This window comes from Oryctolagus cuniculus, chromosome 3 (genome assembly GCF_964237555.1).
Source record: "Oryctolagus cuniculus chromosome 3, mOryCun1.1, whole genome shotgun sequence".
NCBI lineage: Eukaryota > Metazoa > Chordata > Mammalia > Lagomorpha > Leporidae > Oryctolagus > Oryctolagus cuniculus.
The window spans coordinates 16761792-16781217 of NC_091434.1; the positions used below are offsets into that span (position 1 = coordinate 16761792).

General features: G+C 43.0%; 1 protein-coding gene across 3 annotated transcripts in view; it reads left to right on the forward strand.

The window, feature by feature from the left end:
- Nucleotides 1–19426, forward strand: part of FARSB (phenylalanyl-tRNA synthetase subunit beta) — a 113317-nt gene that overhangs the window by 70856 nt on the left and 23035 nt on the right. For 2 of the 3 annotated variants that reach the window (XR_011387089.1, XM_008259231.4), the window contains one exon: nt 12114–12403. The exons of the other annotated variant lie outside the window; for it this stretch is intronic. Coding sequence is in view for 1 of the 2 variants with exons in the window: in XM_008259231.4 (XP_008257453.1) it covers nt 12114–12265 (152 nt within the window). In the remaining variant the exon portion in view is untranslated. Of the gene's footprint in view, nt 1–12113; nt 12404–19426 lie in introns of those variants that run through there. 3 annotated transcript variants of the gene reach the window in all.

The following is a 19426-nucleotide window of genomic DNA, read 5'->3' on the forward strand; positions in this document are numbered from 1 at the left end:
GGCTCCCATATGGGATGCTGGCATCGCAGGCACTAGCTTTACTTGCTACATCACAACGCTGGTCCCAGTTGTTGTTCTCCTCATTCTCATTTTTTCCTGCTGAGTCACTTTCCTTTGGCACTTACCTTCCAGAAGGTTAAGTTATAGTCACTCTTAATCCCTAAAGGCTACTACTTTGCTTGTGAATTGCATTTTTTGAGCAAAGGTTTATTCTTGGAGTTACTTTCCCTATCTGCTTTGAGGAATTTTTTTTCCTACCAATAGAATTTTTAAAGAGGTAGTAGTTGCTGTTGTGTGGGTTAAAATTTGTTTAACGGTGTTGTACAAAATGAGATCAGGACACTCTTACATGAAGTTTGTGGTTGATTGCCCTTAATACTGTAGGTAGGGGCCCTGGCTGTGGTGTAGTAGGTTAAGCCTTTGCCTGAGGCACTGGCATCCCATCTGGGTGTCGGTTTGTGTCCAGCTCTCCTCTTCTTCTTCTTTTTTTTAAACATTTATTTAGTAAATATAAATTTCTAAAGTACAGTTTATGGATTACAATGGCTTCCCCCCCATAACTTCCCTCCCCTCCGCAACCCTTCCCTCTTCCACTCCCTCTCCCAGTCCATTCACATCAAGATTCATTTTCAATTCTCTTTATATACAGAATATCAATTTAGTATATATTAAATAAATATTTCAACAGCTTGCACCCACACAGAACATAAAGTGTAAAATACTGTTTGAGTACTAGTTATAGCATTAATTCACATTGAACAGCACATTAAGGACAGAGATCCTACATGGGGAGTAAGTGCACAGTGACTCCTGTTGTTGACTTAACAAATTGACACTCTTATTTATGGCATCAGTAATCTCCCTAGGCTCTTGTCATGAGTTGCCAAGGCTATGGAAGCCTCTTGAGTTCGCGGACATCGATCTTATTTAGACAAGGTCATAGTCGAAGTGGAAGTTCTCTCTTCCCTTCAGAGAAAGGTACCTCTTTGTTTGATGGCCTGTTCTTTCTACTGGGATCTCACTTGCAGAGATCTTTCATTTAGGTCCTCTTTTTTTTTTTTTTTTTTTTTTTGCCAGAGTGTCTTGGCTTTCCATGCCTAAAATACTCTCATGGGCTCTTCAGCCATATCCGAATACCTTAAGGGCTGATTCTGCACCCCTCCTCTTCTGATCCAGCTCTCTGCTTGTGGCCTGTGAAAAGAGTGGAAGATGGCCTAAGTATTTGGGCCCCTGCACTCATGTGGGAGAACCGGAAAAAGTGCCTGGCTTCAGATCTGCTCAACTCGGGCCATTGTGGCTATTAGGGGAGCGAACCAGCAGTTGGAAGACCTCTCTTTCTGTCTTCTCCCTCCCCTGTAACTCTACCTCTCAAGTAAATAAATAAATCTTTTTTTAAAAAGTACTGTAGGTAGTCCATTTTCTTTAAAAAAAATATTTATTTGAAAGAATTATAGAGAAGCAGAGGCAGAGAGAGAAGTCTTCCATCTGCTGGTTCAATCCCCAAATGGCTGCAATGGTTGGAGCTGAGCCAGTCTGAAGCTAGGAGCCAGGAGCTTCTTTTGGGTCTCCTATGTGGGTGCAGGGGCTCAAGGCCTTGGGCTATCTTCTGCTGCTTTCCCAGGCCATAGCAGAGGGCTGGATCGGAAGTGGAGCAGCCGGGACTTGAACTGGCTCCCATATGGGTTGCTGGTGCTGCAGGTGGCAAATTAACCTGCTATATCACAGTGCTGGCTCCAGTCCATTGTTTAAAGTGTTTATATATGATGAACTATGCAATGATCTTTTTATTTGTATAGTTGTACTTTGGAAAAGGGAAATAATCCAAAAAAGAGCAAAAAGTTATATATGCAATGGATATGTTTATAGAAGCCCTATTTATAATAGTGAATAATTGGAAACAACTCTAAAATGAAATGCTTAAGGAATAATTTTGCCAACTATAATGTATAAGTATAATGGTATATTATAAAAATATCTTTAGACATGTGAATATAGATTAATTTAAAAAGCAGATCCTAAGATGGTATAGACACTAATTATAATTATAGGAAAGAATGCATTGTTTATTAAACCCGAGGATACATGATAGTCAACACTGATTGTTGCTGCGGATCCGACTGTCATTTTAGCTCATGTGATTAATAACTTAGTCTCTGTGCCTGTTTCTTCCTCTGTAGAATGAAAGTGATAGTATCTATTCTGTGTGCACCATAGGTTTGTTTGGAGAGGCAAGGTTTTTCAAAAGGATTTTGGGATGGGTAAATCACTCTTCTGAGTAGCCTGGGGATAGGTATTAAGTTGGCCCTCCAAAAAGTGGCATTGGACAAAAGAGTTGCAGATTATTTCTTTATTTGAAAGAATTATACAGAGAGAGAAACAGAGGCAGAGAGAAAGAAAGAGAGAGAGGTCTTCTGTCTGCTGGTTCACTCCCTAGTTGGCTGCAGTGGCCGGAGCTGGACTGGTCTGAAGCCAGGAACCAGGAGCTTCCTCCAGGTCTCCCACGCGGGTGCAGGGGCCCAAGGACTTGTGCTATCTTCTGTTGCTTTCCCAGGCCATAGCAGAGAGCTGTTTCGGAAGTGGAGCAGCCGGGACTTGAATTGGTGCCCATATGGGATACCAGCACTGCAGCCGGTGGCTTTACCTGCTGTGCCACAGCGCCGGCCCCTTATGGTTTTCTTAACCTGTTTGGTATTCATTTTCTCATATATGAAATACAGAATGGACAGGATTGCCTCCAAGGTCATTTACACTTTCAAATTTCTGCATGAGTTTAAATTTAGAAGCTGTGCCTGTTCTTTTTTCTGCCTTTTTAGATGGTGTCATTATGGTACTCATTTATTTGCCAAATAATTCTTTCAGGAATTTGTAATTTATTCTTAAAGGATACCTATACTATTTGAGATTGTAAAAAGTCCATAGTTCTGTGTTCCCTGGAAGGCCCTTGGTTTTGTCAATATAAGGTGGTGGTAATATTGCAGAACATACCTAAGTGTGTCCTAATGTTAGGGGTCATGAATTGTCAGTGTTTTTTTTTTTTTTTTTTTCCTTGTTAGGTTTTCTTTATTTAATTTTTAAACCATAAGTTTGCAAACATGAAATTGACAGCTTGACGAAAAGCTTAAAAGCATTTGCAATAAGCCTTGAGTGCCCATGGGCCACACACAGGGAGGGGTTTTTCAGTGGTCGCTGTTCCCTCCAGCTTGCTCTCTAGCTTATATTATTGCTTGCCGGCGGCAAGCCTCCTAATCTCCTTGTGTTTCACTTTTTCCCATCTGCAACTTGGCTATCCCACAGAGTGCTTGGCCAGGGCTTCACTGAGACTAGTTCTCTGCATTTATCACAGGTGGGAGGAGATGAGTAGAAAGCAGGGTACTATGTAGTTACAGTTTCTTTATTCTCTTCTTTCACACCCTCCTTGCCACCTGAAATCGAATTCTGAAGCTAAAACACATCTGTTGTAATTATAGGTTTGAATTTGTGTTTACTCCAAGTTAGCCAAAGGTCTTAATTGAATAAGGTAAAGTTTATTGTGAAGTTCTGGATACAGTCTGATATGGTCAACATTTTCATTCTTTCCTTAGCTAGCACTATTGTACTGTGTTCATCACCGTCATCATCATCATTTTGCTATGATTGTGGAGTAAGCAATTTTATCCATATTTGGCTTGAGCAGTAGTTGCCTTTAAGACTTGTGTCAGGTGAGGGACTGTACAGAAAAAGAGCCATTTGTTGGTCCAGGAAGACAGGGTGACCATTCCTTTCATTTTTAAAGTTGTTATTCTAAATATTTCCTGACATGTAGCTAAGAAATGCAAAAATTTGGGGGGGGAATTATTTGAGTGTCAGGATGATAACAATATTAAGGAATAGGAATTTTCAAAACTGACTGACACACCGAGTAAATTTGAGACTGATTTAAAACTGCAGTTAGATAGGTAACTCATAAGCTCCACCTCCATTCCTGATTTCCTTCAGATTTTGAAACATTAGTGTCTTTGTATGTACAAGAGAGGCATTGAAAGATTTTTTAAAAAAATTTTTTGGACAGGCAGAGTGGACAGTGAGAGAGAGAGACAGAGAGAAAGGTCTTCCTTTTCCGTTGGTTCACCCCTCAATGGCCACTGCTGCCAGCGCGCTGTGGCCGGCGCACTGCGCTGATCCGAAGCCAGGAGTCAGGTGCTTCTGCTGGTTTCCCATGTGGGCCATCCTCCACTGCACTCCCGGGCCACAGCAGAGAGCTGGACTGGAAGAGGAGCAACTGGGACAGAATCCAGCTTCCCAACCAGGACTAGAACCTGGGGTGCCGGCGTCACAGGCAGAGGATTAGCCTATTGAGCTGTGGCACCAGCCAACATTAAAAGATTTTAAGATTAGACTCCAAAATAGATTTTACATTTCTCTAGCATTTTCTATTTAGTCATTTAGTATTTGCTCTGCTAATCACTAAATTTTTCATAAGAAAAGTTAAAAAGTGACAGCCATTAAAATAAATGATACATTCTTCCACACAAATTAAGACTTGGAATTTTTGGAGTCATATCTGAATATTTAGCCATAACAAGATTGTGATGATTTTTATAAAGATATTTCTCCAGGAGTTAGAAGATTAGGTTGTTCCAGGCTTTGTTGATTTCTTTTAAAGAATAAGGTCCCACAGATCCTGTCCTCATTTGCAGTAGTTTGCCACGCCCTGCCTGGATGGAGTGTTGCTGTAACACAGGCTCCCTCTCCAAGTCCCGTGCTGTGGGGTTAAGTAGGTACTTGTTCTCTCACCACTAGTGGCCTTCGCTCTGAGAGTTAATGATGTCTGCAGGTGTGTTGGGATTAGCACTGTAAAGTTGTATAAGGGAGTTTCTTTCTTTTGATCTCTAGAAGGGGATGAAAGATGGCCATTAAACTTAAGGGATTAGGTCCCCTCTCTTTACAGACTTTAGGTACCATAAATATTTCACTTCAAATGCAAGGTGAAGAATTCTATACATCTGGGGGAAAATGGGTGTTTTATATTACCGGTTGGAAATTATTCACCCTCCACTTACAAATTAAATGATTTTGCAGAAGTGGTTTCTCTCAGCTTAGTATCTGGCAAAAAAAAAAAAAGTTTTTTTTTTTCGTTTGTATTTTGGTAGTGATATTTTTCCTCCTGTATTCCTAAACCTTTTTGTATTCTTTTATAAGTTAATATCTTACCTACATTGCACACTTTCCCTATTTGGGAATTTGTGTAATTCTGTTGGTGCTCTGAAAAAACTGCTTATTCTGAAAGTTTCAGAGGAACTATCTTTAAGAATGACAGCATGCTCACTTGTTTGGTATGTTTGTGCTCAGTTTCATTAGCCCTATATTCTCCCTTGTCTCTTCCTTTTAAATCAGCATTGTTTAGAGAAGGATTGGGATGTTGGTGAGCTGGCAGTCAAGTTAGACTATTACTATCAATGCATTCTCAGAAAACATGTAGGAAATCAGGAGAAAGTCTTACATAGGACAAATGGTCTCAGCCCTACTCCACTCCTTACCCTATTACCCGCACTGTCAATTTCACTCCAGAATGGAACACTGAGGATTTTTTTCTGTGTGTCCTTAGTAGGGAGAGAAATGCTTTGGGCAAGAACCAACCCTAGAATAAGCCTATTAAATGATTATTCCTCCCTTCACCCCATATGACATAATCAGTAATTTAGAACAGATTGAAAAGATACTCATTCAGCCCAGTGGCTTTCAGTATCTTTATAGGTCTACATTTTGTGTCTTTTTTCTGAATTTGATAATTTCTTTTAATTGCTGTGACATATGAGTAGGTATCCCTTTTCCAATGTTCTCTGTCTCCTTTTTATTTTGTGCTTTTTATTGCAGAAAATTAAAGTGGTAATGTGTTAAGCTATTAATATGTATTAGTAATGTGAAGAAAGGAAATGTAAAATTGTATAAATAGATGATTGCTTCAGAAATGGGCCAAATAAAGTAGCAAATGAATAAGTTGACTATAGCCAGTGGCAGGGTGTTGAGATAAGGAATTAAGAGTTTCATGCAGGATGACATTGCCCATTGCTTTCAGATTAGTGGTCTGCTCAGTTACTATCGTAAGCTCCTACTTCCGATGCTTCATAAAATTACAGGGATGATTCTGTGTGCATTGCTTATCCAAACTTTGGGCCTATAATATTACTCTAAAAAAAGAAACTGTGAAAGGTGTTTGGCAATGAGCAAGAAAGGGAGCTCACAAACTCTTTGATGGTCAATTAGCCAGAAAATGTGCTAACGACTGGGTGCTCTGCTGGATTATGGGCCCAGGAATTACCCCCAAGGTCCTCAGAGTGGTCCTACCCTTTGAGCACAGACACAATTATAGACCTCAAGGAGCTGCTACAAAGGCTTTAATTAAGGGACTTACTTACACCCCACTAGGTTTTGGAAATTAAATTCTTATTTGTGCTTAACTGGTGTTTCTTTTGTCTGGGTTTCCCTGTGTATTTCAACAGAGAACACTATTTTCCCCAAATCTGTTTTATGTTGGAAGCCATTTTACTGTGATGGATATCAGTGAAGTTGAGAGCAATCAGAGCAAGGAATGAGAAGGGAAAGTGGGCCGAGAGGCTTTCTGTGGGGCAGCATTTGGGGCTTGGGTTGGAATTTAGAGTTTTTATACACAAATTATTTCCACTTGTTATACTCGTAAACCAAGAACTTTGGACTTAAATAGATGGAGGAAAGAATGTTAATATACTTGGTAGAATTTGAATTTTGGAATTCCCATTCATGAGGCAATATGGTTTTCCTTGAATTGGCAACTTTATGTCTCTAGAAATAGTATGCTGTTCTTTCTCCAAAAGTATGTTATTGTTTGTTTACGGGAAAAAGCACGCTTTGGCTGCCATCCAAGGTCTGGTTTTCACAAACCTAGACCCCATTTAGCTCAGTTAATATGTCACTTTTTTTTATTTATGTATGCATCCTCTTTGGTTAGTGAAGCAAGTGCGTGCAAAGTTTGGTTTGAAGTATGAAGGTTTTAAAAGTACTAGGGGGCCCTGTGGTGTGGCAGGTTAAGCCACCACCTGCAACACAAGCATCCTACATGGGTGTCTACTTGAGTCCCAGCTATTCAACTTCTGAACCAGCTTTCTGCTAATGCTCCTGGAAAAACAGTGGAAGATGGCCCAAGTACTTGGGCCTTGTACCCAGCTGGGAAACCTGGAAGAAGCTCATTGCTCTTGGCTCCGGGCTTTGGCATGGCTCAGTCCCAGCCATTGCAGCCACTTGAGGAGTGAACCAGCAGATGGAAGACCTCCCTCTCTCTCCTTCCCTCACTCCCTCTCTCTCTCTGTAACTCTGTGTTTCAAATAGGTTAAGAAAAGTTTTTTTTTTTTTAAATACTAGGAACTGCTGTATATTATTAACATCAAAAATTTTTTGGTGTCTTTTTTTTTTTTAAGATTTATTTATTTGAAAGACAGAGAGCAAGAGCAAGAGAGCGAGAGAGATATCTTCCATTCACTGGTTCAGCACCCAGATGGCCACAGTGGGTTAAGGCTGGGCCAAGCAAAAGTCAGGAGCCAAGAACTCCATCCATATCTCCCATGTGGCTGGCAAGGACCTGGGTAATTAGGCCATCATCTACTGCCTTCCCAGGTGCATTAGCAGGTAGCTGATTCAGAAGCAGAACAACCAGAACTCAAACCGGCATTGCAATATGTGATGCCAGTATCACAAGTATTGGCTTCACCTACTGCACCACAAAGATAGCCTCTCTTGGTATTTTAGTTCACATGTTACATTGGTTCAAGAGGCACATTTTCTAGGTTCTTTTGGTCACCTGTAATTACTTGCAGACCTTTTTGCACTCATCTCAGTTTGTGTATGTAGAGGACAGAGCTTCCTCCTTGCTCTGATTGAACAGGGGATTCAAATAAGAAAATGATTAGATGTGTTTATATCATAATATGACCTTGATGGAAATGAAAAGATGAGAAATAGCAAGCCAAGTAAAGTGGTTATCACAGTTTTAAATGTTAAAATGTGCAGTTTTCAGCAAAGTTGAGTTTATACAGAAAACCCACGAAGAGACTGAACTTAGTATTTATATAGGGAGGGAAGGATGAGTATTGGCTCAGGGCAGCAAACCCTTTGGTGCCTGTTCCACTGGGATGCAGTTATGGCTTCTAATCCAGGTACAGTATGTGTAGTAACTCAGGCAGGCCCATGTGCTAGGTGAGCCTTTGATATTTTTCTCATTTATACTATTCTTATACTTGGGTATGTTTTAACAGTACATAATATAAATTTGCATTCTCTTTGCCTTTTTTGAGAGAGAGAAAATTGTGGTGTGTTTTTGTTTGACCAAGAACCTAGTTGGCTACTGACCTAAAAACAGTTAAGTTTGCTCCAAATGTCTAGAGAAATAGAATTGACACTGAATAATACAGGATGTTTCAGAGATTTTGTAGAAAAGTGGAATTAAAAGATAAGTTTATTTTGGTGCAAAAAATTTGAAATACATGTATAGTTTTTTCAGAGTGCATTTTCCATGAACTTTTTGAAGACCCTGCATATGCATGAATTTACTAAAAAGTGCTGATTCAAAAACTTGTTTTATGAAGTAAAAATTCTAAGTTCTTATCTGTTAGGCTTTATTTTGCTAACATTGTCAGAACTAGCACATCTGTTTTAGATTCTAAAATAGTTTGGTTTTATGCTTCAGTAAAAATGAATTCAATCAAATTGGAATTGAAGATAGATAAAAGGAAGTGTTCCTAAGCATAGCAAGGTTATCAGGGAAGGTCTTGAGCATTTCCTTTCTGAGTGGCCTTTAAAAATAGGCTGCCATCAGGGTGGGCATTTGGCATAGCAGTTAAGACATAGTTTGGGATGTTTGCATCTCGTATTGGAGTGCCTGGGTTCAAGTCCTAGTCTACTTCCAGTTCCAGTTCCACTGCCAGCAGCAGATGATGGCTGCATACTTAGGTCCTTGCTGCCCACTTGGAAGACACCAGTATTGAGTTCCAGTCTCTTGGATTCAACCTGGCCCAGTCCAGGCTATTGTGCTTTTTCAGATAGTGTAGGCATATTCAGATACAGATCTGTATAAACGGGTGCCATGGTGATGGAGATGGCATAAATGAGTCTCAACAGGTCTTGTGATTCCTTTTTTTTTTTTTTCCCTTGCAAAGCAGAGAGACATAGAGACAGAGATCTTCCATCTACTGGTTCACATCCCAAATGCCGTGACAACTAGGGCTGGGCTAGTCCAAAACAAAGATTCTAGAACTTAACGTACATCTCCACATGGTGTGGCAGAGACCCAAGTACTGGAGCCATCATCTACTGGCTCCCAGGGTATGAATTATTAGGAAGCTGCAATTGGAAGCAGAATTGAGATTCAAACCCAGAAGATTCCATTATCAAATGCAGGTGTCTCAGGCAGCATCTTAACTGTCATGCCAAACACCCCTACTCCCAGAGTTCTCTTTTTCTTGATTATACTGCTCATCTTCAACACTTTATACATACTTCATTGATTGGACATTTGAATATTTCTTTTCTTTGGAGGGGGCATAGGTTTTTTTTTTTTAAGATTAATTTATTTTTCTTGAAAGTCACAGTTAGAGGAGAGAGAGAAAGTGAGAGGGAGAGAGAGAGAGAGAAAGTCTTCCATCCACTGGTTCACTCCCCAGATGGCTGCAACAGATGGAACTGGGCCAGTCTGGAGCCAGGAGCTTCTTCCAGGTCTCCCACATGGGTACAGGGGCCCAAGGACTTGGGCCATCTTCCACTGCTTTCCCAGGCCATAGCAGAGAGCTGGATGGGAAGTGGAGCAGCCAGAACTTGAATTGGTGTCCATATGGGATGCCGGCACTGCAGGCGGCAGCTTTACCCTCTATGCCACAGCACCAGCCCCCATAGGTTTGTTTTTAAAGTAAGGTTTAGTGGGTGTTTTTTTTTTTTTATCATCTTTATCAGATTTTCCAATATTCCTATCTCTCTAAGGCTGTACACTTTCATTTCAGTTTGGTTTTTGCATCATTTTGTTTGATTCCCTTGTCTACATTTCTCCCCAGATATGAGTTAAGTCATAGAACCAGACATAATACTTCAATGCAGTTCATTGAGATTCTTCCCTTAATAGATAGTGAAGGAGAATTGTTTAGTTTGCAGGAATGTGTGAAAAAGGTTACCTTATATTTAAACCAGGTTGCTTTGGGATTATATAAGAATGATGATTAAAAATGTTAGGTCTTGATCCAGAAGTATAAACAAATGCCTCTGTGCTGTTTGCAAAATATGTATAATTTTATGTCCCTGTGATGCTAGTGGGACAACATCAGGTTCCCTCCTCTCCAACTTGATTCTGTATTCCTTAATTATGCCAGCCATGGAGCCACTAGCAGAGATTCAGCAGTTCACTCTTGGGTAAATGATGCACTCTCTGAAGTGGCAGGCTGGAGGCTGTGGCCCAACTCCACTGGGTATTCAGAGCGCATGCCAGTAAACGTTTTCATTGAATCAGTCAGGAGTTGTGGGCCTGATCCCTTTTCAAGTTGGTGGTGAGAGAAATGAGTAAGCACCCTTTTTAGCTTCAGTAGAGTATACAGCATTGATAAACTTCTGTGGCATTGGTTAATTTGGTAGATATGGGGTAAGCCTATGTTTTAGTTAAACCTCAGGAACTATTATTAGTTTAGTAAGCCCAGATCAGTGCATTGGCACCCAGATGCAGAGAGAACTTTCTGCTTGTCTTGAAGTAAAATCAGGGTTCAATCCAGGCTTGTTTGGGGCTGGCCTTTGCTGTGGTTTTACAGTGGATGCTCCCAAATGGCTTTCAAAGTCCTTTACAGAAAGGAACGTGGGGTCATGTTCTGGTACATGGCCGGCCTGTACATGTGGTCCCTATAGTCAGCCTAAGACACTCCGCATGGGTTTCTCCATGTATTAATGTGAAACCAAGCGATGTGAGCAGTGAATAAATTGAGTATAAACTTTTAACCATCAAGTACCACTATGGAAAAACCTGTTTCCAAACAGGTTCCTCCTGTGTAAGTTCATCAGTTTTATGTTTCATTTTTTTCCTTTGTCTTTCTTAGGACCAGTTCCAAGTGCAGGCACAGTTCCCCAAGACATCTCCTGACTGAGTTCCTTCAGCCTCCTTATTTTATCCACCCTACTTGGGCCCCTGTGATGAAGAGTTTAGAGCTCTTGAGCCAGGGATGTGGCCCAGTAGGGTCACTGATTTCATCACCAGCTTCCCATATCAGAGTGTTGGTTCAAGTCCTGGGTGTTCTGCTTCTGATATAGCTTCCTGCTAATGTGCATGGGAAGGCAGCAGAAGATGGCCCAGGTACATGGGCCCTTTACATCCATGTAGGAGACCAGAATGGAGTTCCTGGCTTCAGCCAGCCCAGACCCATGTGGTACAGCCATTTCCGGAGTGAACCAGCAGATGAAAGATCTTTCTCTTTCTGTCTTTCTCTCCCACCATTTCTCTTTCTCTTTCACCCTCTCTCTGTCACTCTACCTTTCAAATAAATAAATAAATAAACATATTTTTTTTTAAATAAAGGGCTTGGGACCCGTGTTAGGGTGCCGCAAGTTAAGCCGCTGCCAGTGACACAAAGCATCCTATGTGATCACTGGTTCCAATCCCGCTGCTTCACTTCCAGTCTAGCTCTCTGCTAATGTGCCTGGGAAAACGGTGGAAGGTGGCCCAAGTGCTTGGGCCCCTGCCACTCACTTGGGAGACCTCTGATGGAGTTTCTAGCTCCTAATTCCTTCCTGGCCCAACCCTGGCTGTTGCAGCCATTTGGGGGAATGAACCAGTGAATAGAAGATAACTCTACCTCTCTCTCTCTCTCTCTCTCTCTGCCTTTCAAATAAATATAAATATTAAAAATGCAGGGCCTGTACTTTCTTATTTGCTCCTAATTTTTTTCTTACAAGAACATCTTGGTGCAATTACAAATAGTTCTAATACTAGAAAGTGTGAGGGAGAACTGTTTTCATAGCCAGTGGTTTTAAGAGGAGTGGTTCTTTTTAAAGTAGATTAGTGGGCTTTTAGTGTTAAATGTGTATTGACCTTTTTTTGCCAGAAGAAACATTGATTTTTCTCTCACTATGTTTTTCAGGCTCCGCCTTCTTCCCTGGGCGATGTGCTGAGATCTTTGCCAGGGGTCAAAGCATCGGGAAGCTTGGGGTCCTTCATCCTGATGTTATCACCAAATTTGAGCTGACCATGCCCTGCTCCTCCCTGGAAATCAATATTGAGCCCTTCTTGTGAAGATGGTCTCTGTTGTTGATTCTCCCTCTCCTCCAGTGTCCCTTTCTCCTCCCGTGGTGTCCTTCAGCCCTTTTCCACTGGGAACATCCATTTGTGCTTTAATGTTTAATAAACTGAAGGCGCTGTCTGGCTCCCTGAGCAAATCCCCTTTCCCTGCATTAGGTCAGCGAATGCAGCCTACGGATGCGTTGTCTGTGCGCACAGCTGGGTTGCTGTTTCAAAGTCCCAGGGAGAGCCGGAAGAATGCACTGCCGAGCACATGTCATCAGGCCCCCTGGCTCAGAACTTCACATGGCAGCCCATGCCTCCTGCCTAACAGGGTCCCCTTCTTTTCCTCATTTATGAAACATGATAATGACTAGAGCACACATTACAAGAGTCTGAGGTAACTAAGATTTTTAGCTTCATTGTCCACATTTAACATATATTCATTTTTGGGAAACCAAAATATAGTATTTTTAGAAAACCTTTAAGAATCAGTTATGGAGGCACGCTTTTGTTTTTTTTTTTTTTTATTATTTTTTTTTATTTTTATTTTTTTTTGACAGGCAGAGTGGACAGTGAGAGAGAGAGACAGAGAGAAAGGTCTTCCTTTTGCCGTTGGTTCACCCTCCAATGGCTGCCGCGGCCGGCGCGCTGCGGCCGGCGCACCGCGCTGATCCGATGGCAGGAGCCAGGAGCCAGGTGCTTTTCCTGGTCTCCCATGGGGTGCAGGGCCCAAGCACCTGGGCCATCCTCCACTGCACTCCCTGGCCACAGCAGAGGGCTGGCCTGGAAGAGGGGCAACCGGGACAGAATCCGGCACCCCGACCGGGACTAGAACCCGGTGTGCCGGCGCCGCTAGGCGGAGGATTAGCCTAGTGAGCTGCGGCGCCGGCCGGAGGCACGCTTTTGAACGCTCATATCCGATGTTGGAGTACCTGGCTTTGAGTCCTAGCTCCACTCCCATTTCCAGCTTCCTGCTAATGTGCACCCTGAGAGGCTTAAGTACTTGCATCCCTGCCACCCACGTTGGAGACCCGGATTGTGTTGCTGTCTTCAGCCTGGTACAGCCCCCGTGGTTGTGGACATTTATGAACTGAACCAGTAGATGGGAACACTCTGTCTATATGGCTCTCTGCCTTTCAAATAAAAAAAATTTATAGTTTAGCAGTTACAGTTTGAGGTAATTTTATTTCATTTATTTTTTTAAAGATGTATTTATTTATTTGAAAGGCAGAGTTACAGAGAGGCAGAAGCAGAGAGAGAGAGAGAGGTCTTCCATCTGCTGGTTCACTCCCCAGATGGCCGCAAGGAACTGCTCTGATCCAAAGCCAGGGGCCAGAAGCTTCTTGCAGGTCTACATGAGTGCAGGGGCCCAAGGGTTTGAGCCAGCTAATACTATTTTCCCAGGCCATAACAGACAGCTGGATTTAAGAATGAATGAGGGCTGGCATTGTGGCGCAGTAGGTAAAGCCACTGTCTGCAGTGCCAGCATCCCGTATGGGTGCCAGTTCGAGTTCCAGTCACTCCAGTTCAGATATAGCTATCTGCTAATGTGCCTGGGAAAGCCGTGGCACATGGTCCAAATCTTTGGGTCCCTGCCACTGATGTGGCAGACCTGGACGAAGCTCCTGGCTCCTGGCTTTGGCCTGGCCCTTTCCCAGCCCTAGCCCCAGGCATTGCGGCCTTTGAGGGAGTAAAGCAGCATGTAGAAAATCTGTCTTTTCCTCCCTTTTCTCTGTAACTGCCTTTCAAATAAATGTCTTTAAGAGTAGATATTGGGGTGATAAAAATATTTTATACCTTAGTTCAGGGGGTAGGTATAGCTAGGTATGCATTATACCTCAGTGAACTGGGAGGAAAAATGTAATGCAATGTGGTATTTTAATTTTAACCACTCAACACAGCTAATGTATACATAAGGTAAAATGGCATGTAATTTAGAATAGGGATTTCTGGTCAACATGGCTTACTGGCCTACAAGTGTCCATGAGGCGTCTGTCAGGTTGTCATTGATTAAAATCATGACTCAAGAATCATGACAGGGGCTAGCACTGTGGCATAGCGGGTAAAACTGCTGCCTGTGGTGCCAGCATCCCATATGGGTGCCGGTTCGAGTCCTGGCTGTTCCATTTCCAATCCAGCTCTCTGCTATGGCCTGGGATAGCAGTAGATGATGGCTCAAGTCCTTGGGCCCCTGCACCCATGTAGGAGACCCAGAAGAAGCTCTTGGCTCCTGGCTTTGGATTGGTGCAGCTCTGGCCATTGTGGCCAACTGGGGAGTGAACCAGCGGATGGAAGACCTCTCTCTGCTGCTTCTCTTTCTATGTAACTCTGACTTTCAAGTAAATAAATAAATCTTAAAAAAAAAAAAATCATATGACAGCCATTGATGAAGTGAACGGAACCGTTTGTTCTGTTAACAACCAGCCACTTACATATTTTTTGTATAGTCAAATTACTTGTAATGAAAAAATTTACCAGTAGCTAATTGTATGTATATCCCAGCATGGAAGGGGGAAGATCTCCATGCATCATAGAGATGTTCCTACCCTGTGAGTCAGGAAACTGCAGGAAGGAAAAGTTAATGGCTGTACTGGGCGTGAACCTTCAGCTAATGGGCGCAGGGGCTCCACAGCCAGATCATCTTACACTTGTTCCCTCTGAAGCAAATGAACTCTAGCCAGGGCAGCCTGTGGATACTGCCAAGAGCCTTTCCTGGATGAGACACACACCTGCTTAATAAAAACTGAGAGCTTTAGTATTAAAAGGAAAATTACATTGATTTTGATTCTAGCTTACAGGTCAGTTCTATTATTAGAGCTTGGCATTCCTGCCTTGCTGTTTGTTCAAAGTGTTTTCCATGTGATCTTGTTTCAGTTTTAATTTTTTTTTTTTTTGGTTTAGCAATTGTAGGAGATAGAAAGGAAAACAGTTGAACTTCAGAGTGATTAATGACTTGCTCAGAAGTTATATAACCAATAAATGGGGTTGGAGATCACAGCTGATTTGATGATTTGCATCATTTACCTATTTATCCAAAATGTTGAGACTTCTTGCAAGTTTTATTTATTTATTTATTGACAGGCAGAGTGGACAGTGAGAGAGAGAGACAGAGAGAAAGGTCTTCCTTTGCCATTGGTTCACCCTCCAATGGCCGCCGCGGCTGGTGCACCGTGCTGATCCTATGGTACTTATCCTGGTCTCCCATGGGGTGCAGGGCCCAAGCACTTGGGCCATCCTCCACTGCACTCCCTGGCCACAGCAGAGAGCTGGCCTGGAAGAGGGGCAACTGGGACAGAATCTGGCGCCCTGACCGGGACTAGAACCCGGTGTGCCAGCGCCACAAGGTGGAGGATTAGCCTAGTGAGCCGCGGCGCCGGCGCAAGTTTTATTTTTTTAATGTTTATGTTTATCTGAAAAGCAGAGAGAAAGATCTCCTCTTTGCTGGTTCACTCCCCAAATGCTCACAACAGCCAGTGCTAGGACAGGCTGAAACCAGGAATTCCATCTGGATTTCCCACGTGTGTGGCAAGGACCCACATATTCAAGCCATCAGCTGCTGCCTCCCAGCAAATGCATTAGCAGGAGGCTGGATCTGAAATGGAATAGCTGGGATTCGAACCAGGCACTACAATAAGGGATGCAGGATTTCAAGCAGCGGCTTTAACCACTGTGCCACGACTCCCACCCCCTACAAATTCTGTTTTGTTGTAATAAAAAATACTGAAAAAAAATTAGGAATCATAATTACTTAAAAAATTATATAAGTAGGGGGCCAGCATTGTTCTTCACTCTTCATCTGTTAGTTTTGGCTAGAGACATGTCATAATTATCCATTAGCAAATATTTTGAAAGTGCCACCAATCTTAGGATGCCCTGACAAGACTATCTGAGAGAGCTGCCACAGCATTGGAGTTAGAGGACTTGTCAGACATGAAGTGAATCTGATCTTCAGGACAGAAAAGTGAAGATGAGAAGGTGTGCCTGTTTGATACCAAATAGGATAGAAAAAGACATTTTTCTGCTTTCTAAAAACCACAACTTTTTCATATAGGGAATGAAAATACTCCCCTCCCAAAAACAAGCACCTGTTTTGGGTCAAGAAACCGATCGTGACAGATGCAGTCCCTTGTACACATCCTCATTTTATCTGGACCGAAACGGTAAAAACCCAGTCGGAGGTGGGGTGGGTGAGTTAGAGACTTCTTACCTGTGAGTCTTGGGCAGAACATTTACATCAGGAGCACTGGGAGTGGTGGCAAGGCTGATGAAGCGAGATAAGCCAGACAGAGTCACCTGGGAGCAAACTGTGCTGTGGGGAAGAGAGAGCATTTAGGCCAGGCACAAGTGGGAAACACCGTGCCCAACACCTGTCACACACAGGCGCTGGACTGCGGAATGTATTGGAGCATACCGGAATTCTCTTGATTTGTAAGATACTTCAACATCTTTTTGTCAGTGCCCAGTTAAGATGGCTAAAATGTTGTTTATTTCATGTGCATGTGCATAATTTACCCCATCCTTCACCCTATCCGTCTAGTTCCCATGTGACTGAGTGCAGACTAGAAACCAAGGAGGCCTCACTCCTGTGCGGGCTCATGGATGGATGCAGGTAGGCACAGGTGTTAAGACAGCACCCAGTTGCCACCCTAACCTGCCCACAATGATCCAAGGTTAGCTTTGGGTATGTTATAGCATCTTGGAACACCTGCATAGGAGAGAGTCTAGCTTGTGCTCTGATCAAGGGTATCTGGTATGTGATCTGATATCTTAGCAAAGAGAAGGCCAGCAGATGTGTTGAGTGTGTGTGCTAAAGAAACGTTACAGCCAGAATTCCTAGCTACATCCTAGCTTTTCTTGTTTGTTTTTGCATGCCATATAGACAGGCGTGGAAAAGGAAGAAGAATGTTTGGCTTCACATAGCTCCCTTGTCTCATGTGGCTACAGTTTTCAGAACTTAACATTCTATTCATGGCCCACATTCAACTCTCATTCTTAATATGTAAATATGCAAGTCTGTACTTCAGGTGTGTTCCCAAAAACAAAGGATGTGGGGTGTGTCCACAGTCATTTATTAAAGCCTTATGTTCACAGAAATGAAGAATCATCACATGATTTTTTAGGGCACTTACAATTGGTGTTTTTTTAATTTATATTTTTAATATCACTGACTATTAAATAAGCTTTAGTAGTTTGTGTCTTTTAAGGAATTTGTTCATGTAATTTGTCAAACTTATTGGCATAAAGTTGTCCATAACATGTGTTGCCTTATTTTTTAAAAAAGATTTATTTTATGTTATTTGAAAGGGAAAGTTACAGAGAGGCAGAGGCAGAGAGAGAGAGAGAGAGAAGTCTTCCATTCGCTGGTTCACTCCCCAATTGGCCACAACGGCTAGAGCTGTGGCGATCTGAAGTCAGGAGCCAGGAGTGTCCTCCAGGTCCCCCATGCAGGCGCAGGGGCCCAAGCACTTGGGCCATCTTCCACCATCTTCGCAGGCCACAGCAGAGAGCTAGATTGGAAGAGGAGCAGCCAGAACTTGAACTGGTGCCCACATGGGATACTGGCATTGCAGGCGGCAGCTTCACCCACCTCGCCACAGTGCCAGACCCACAATTTATGTTTAAAAAAACACAAGCAGCTTTGAGGAAATAATAATTCTCTAAAGTGAGAGATGTGTGTACAGCTATTCCATTTGGCTCTGTAGCCTCTTATTAGAGAATGAGGGCTTCATTCATAGTCATAAAAGTGAAAAGGGGGAAGTCCATTTAGAGGCCCTCTAAAGAACCTGGGTCACGGTGGAAAAGTTTATAGGGGCATGCGTTTGGCGCAGGGGTTAAGTAGCTGCTTGAGGCTCCTGTGTCCAGTATTGGAGTGTCTGGTTCTCATTTTCCTGCTAATGTGCATCCTGAGAGGAAGCAAGTGAGTACTTCCTTGCCTCCCATATGGGAGACCTCAATTGAATTTCAGGTTCCTGGCTTCAGCCTGGCTCAGCCTCGGCCGTTGTGACCAAGTGAGATCAAAGCTCTGTCTCTCTCTGCCTTTCACATAAACACGTATTTTTTTATATAAATCTTTTTTTAATTTTTTTTATTTTTGACAGGCAGAGTGGACAGTGAGAGAGAGAGACAGAGAGAAAGGTCTTCCTTTTGCCGTTCACCCTCCAATGGCCGCCGCGGCCGGCGCATCGCACTGATCTGAAGCCAGGAGCCAGGTGCTTCTCCTGGTCTCCCATGGAGTGCAGGGCCCAAGCACTTGGACCACCCTTCACTGCACTCCCGGGCCATAGCAGAGAGCTGGCCTGGAAGAGGGGCAACCGGGACAGAATCCGGTGCCCCAACCGGGACTAGAACCCGGTGTGCCAGCGCCGCAAGGCGGAGGATTAGCCTAGTGAGCCGCGGCGCCAGCTGTAAACATGTATTTTAATTTTCACAAATGAAGCTTCACAGGAGTGGTTCAGGGACCTGCATTAAGGGAAGGATGAGGAAGGCAGTGGGCATGAAGGACACGAACTGATCCCCAGTTGCTTCTGGTCTCCGCCAAAAGCACAGCAAGAGGAATTGGGAATAAGGTTGTATATGAGCAGTTCTGAGACAGAGATGGAGAAAAGGTGAATGAAGAAGGACCAAAGGAGGCTGTTCAGTTAATTCTGGCTGCTACCTCACTAGAAAGGGCTTCTCACACTTCCTTCCTTTCCTTGTGGTTCGGTTTTGCAATGTCAAAGCCCCTTGGTCATCCTTTATTCCATCACTGACACTGTTATTCTTACCCACAATCACCAACTACAGTGTGGGTTGGGTTGGGTTTTTCCTCCTAATAGCTGGAGGGGTTTGGGCAGGTGCCTCCAACCAGCTGTTCACTAAGCATGGAATATCATCTCAGACCTCCTTCCCATCACATTCCCCATGCAAACTCCATCTGTTCTTTAAGCCTGGTTCATGCAATACATCTTCCACAAAGCCTGCCTTGAGTTGCTATAGCCCTCAAGCTGGGATCACTCTCCCCCTCCTTTCAGTTCCCTTGTCATGGTTTTTTCTCTACATCCTTAACACTTTGGAGCTTGAATTATAATTCTCAGAGCTTGTGTGTTTCTCCTGGGATAACTCCACAGGACAAGTTGGAGTTTCACATCCCCATGGTGCCCTGCATAGTGTCTAATAAATACATCTTGCTCACGA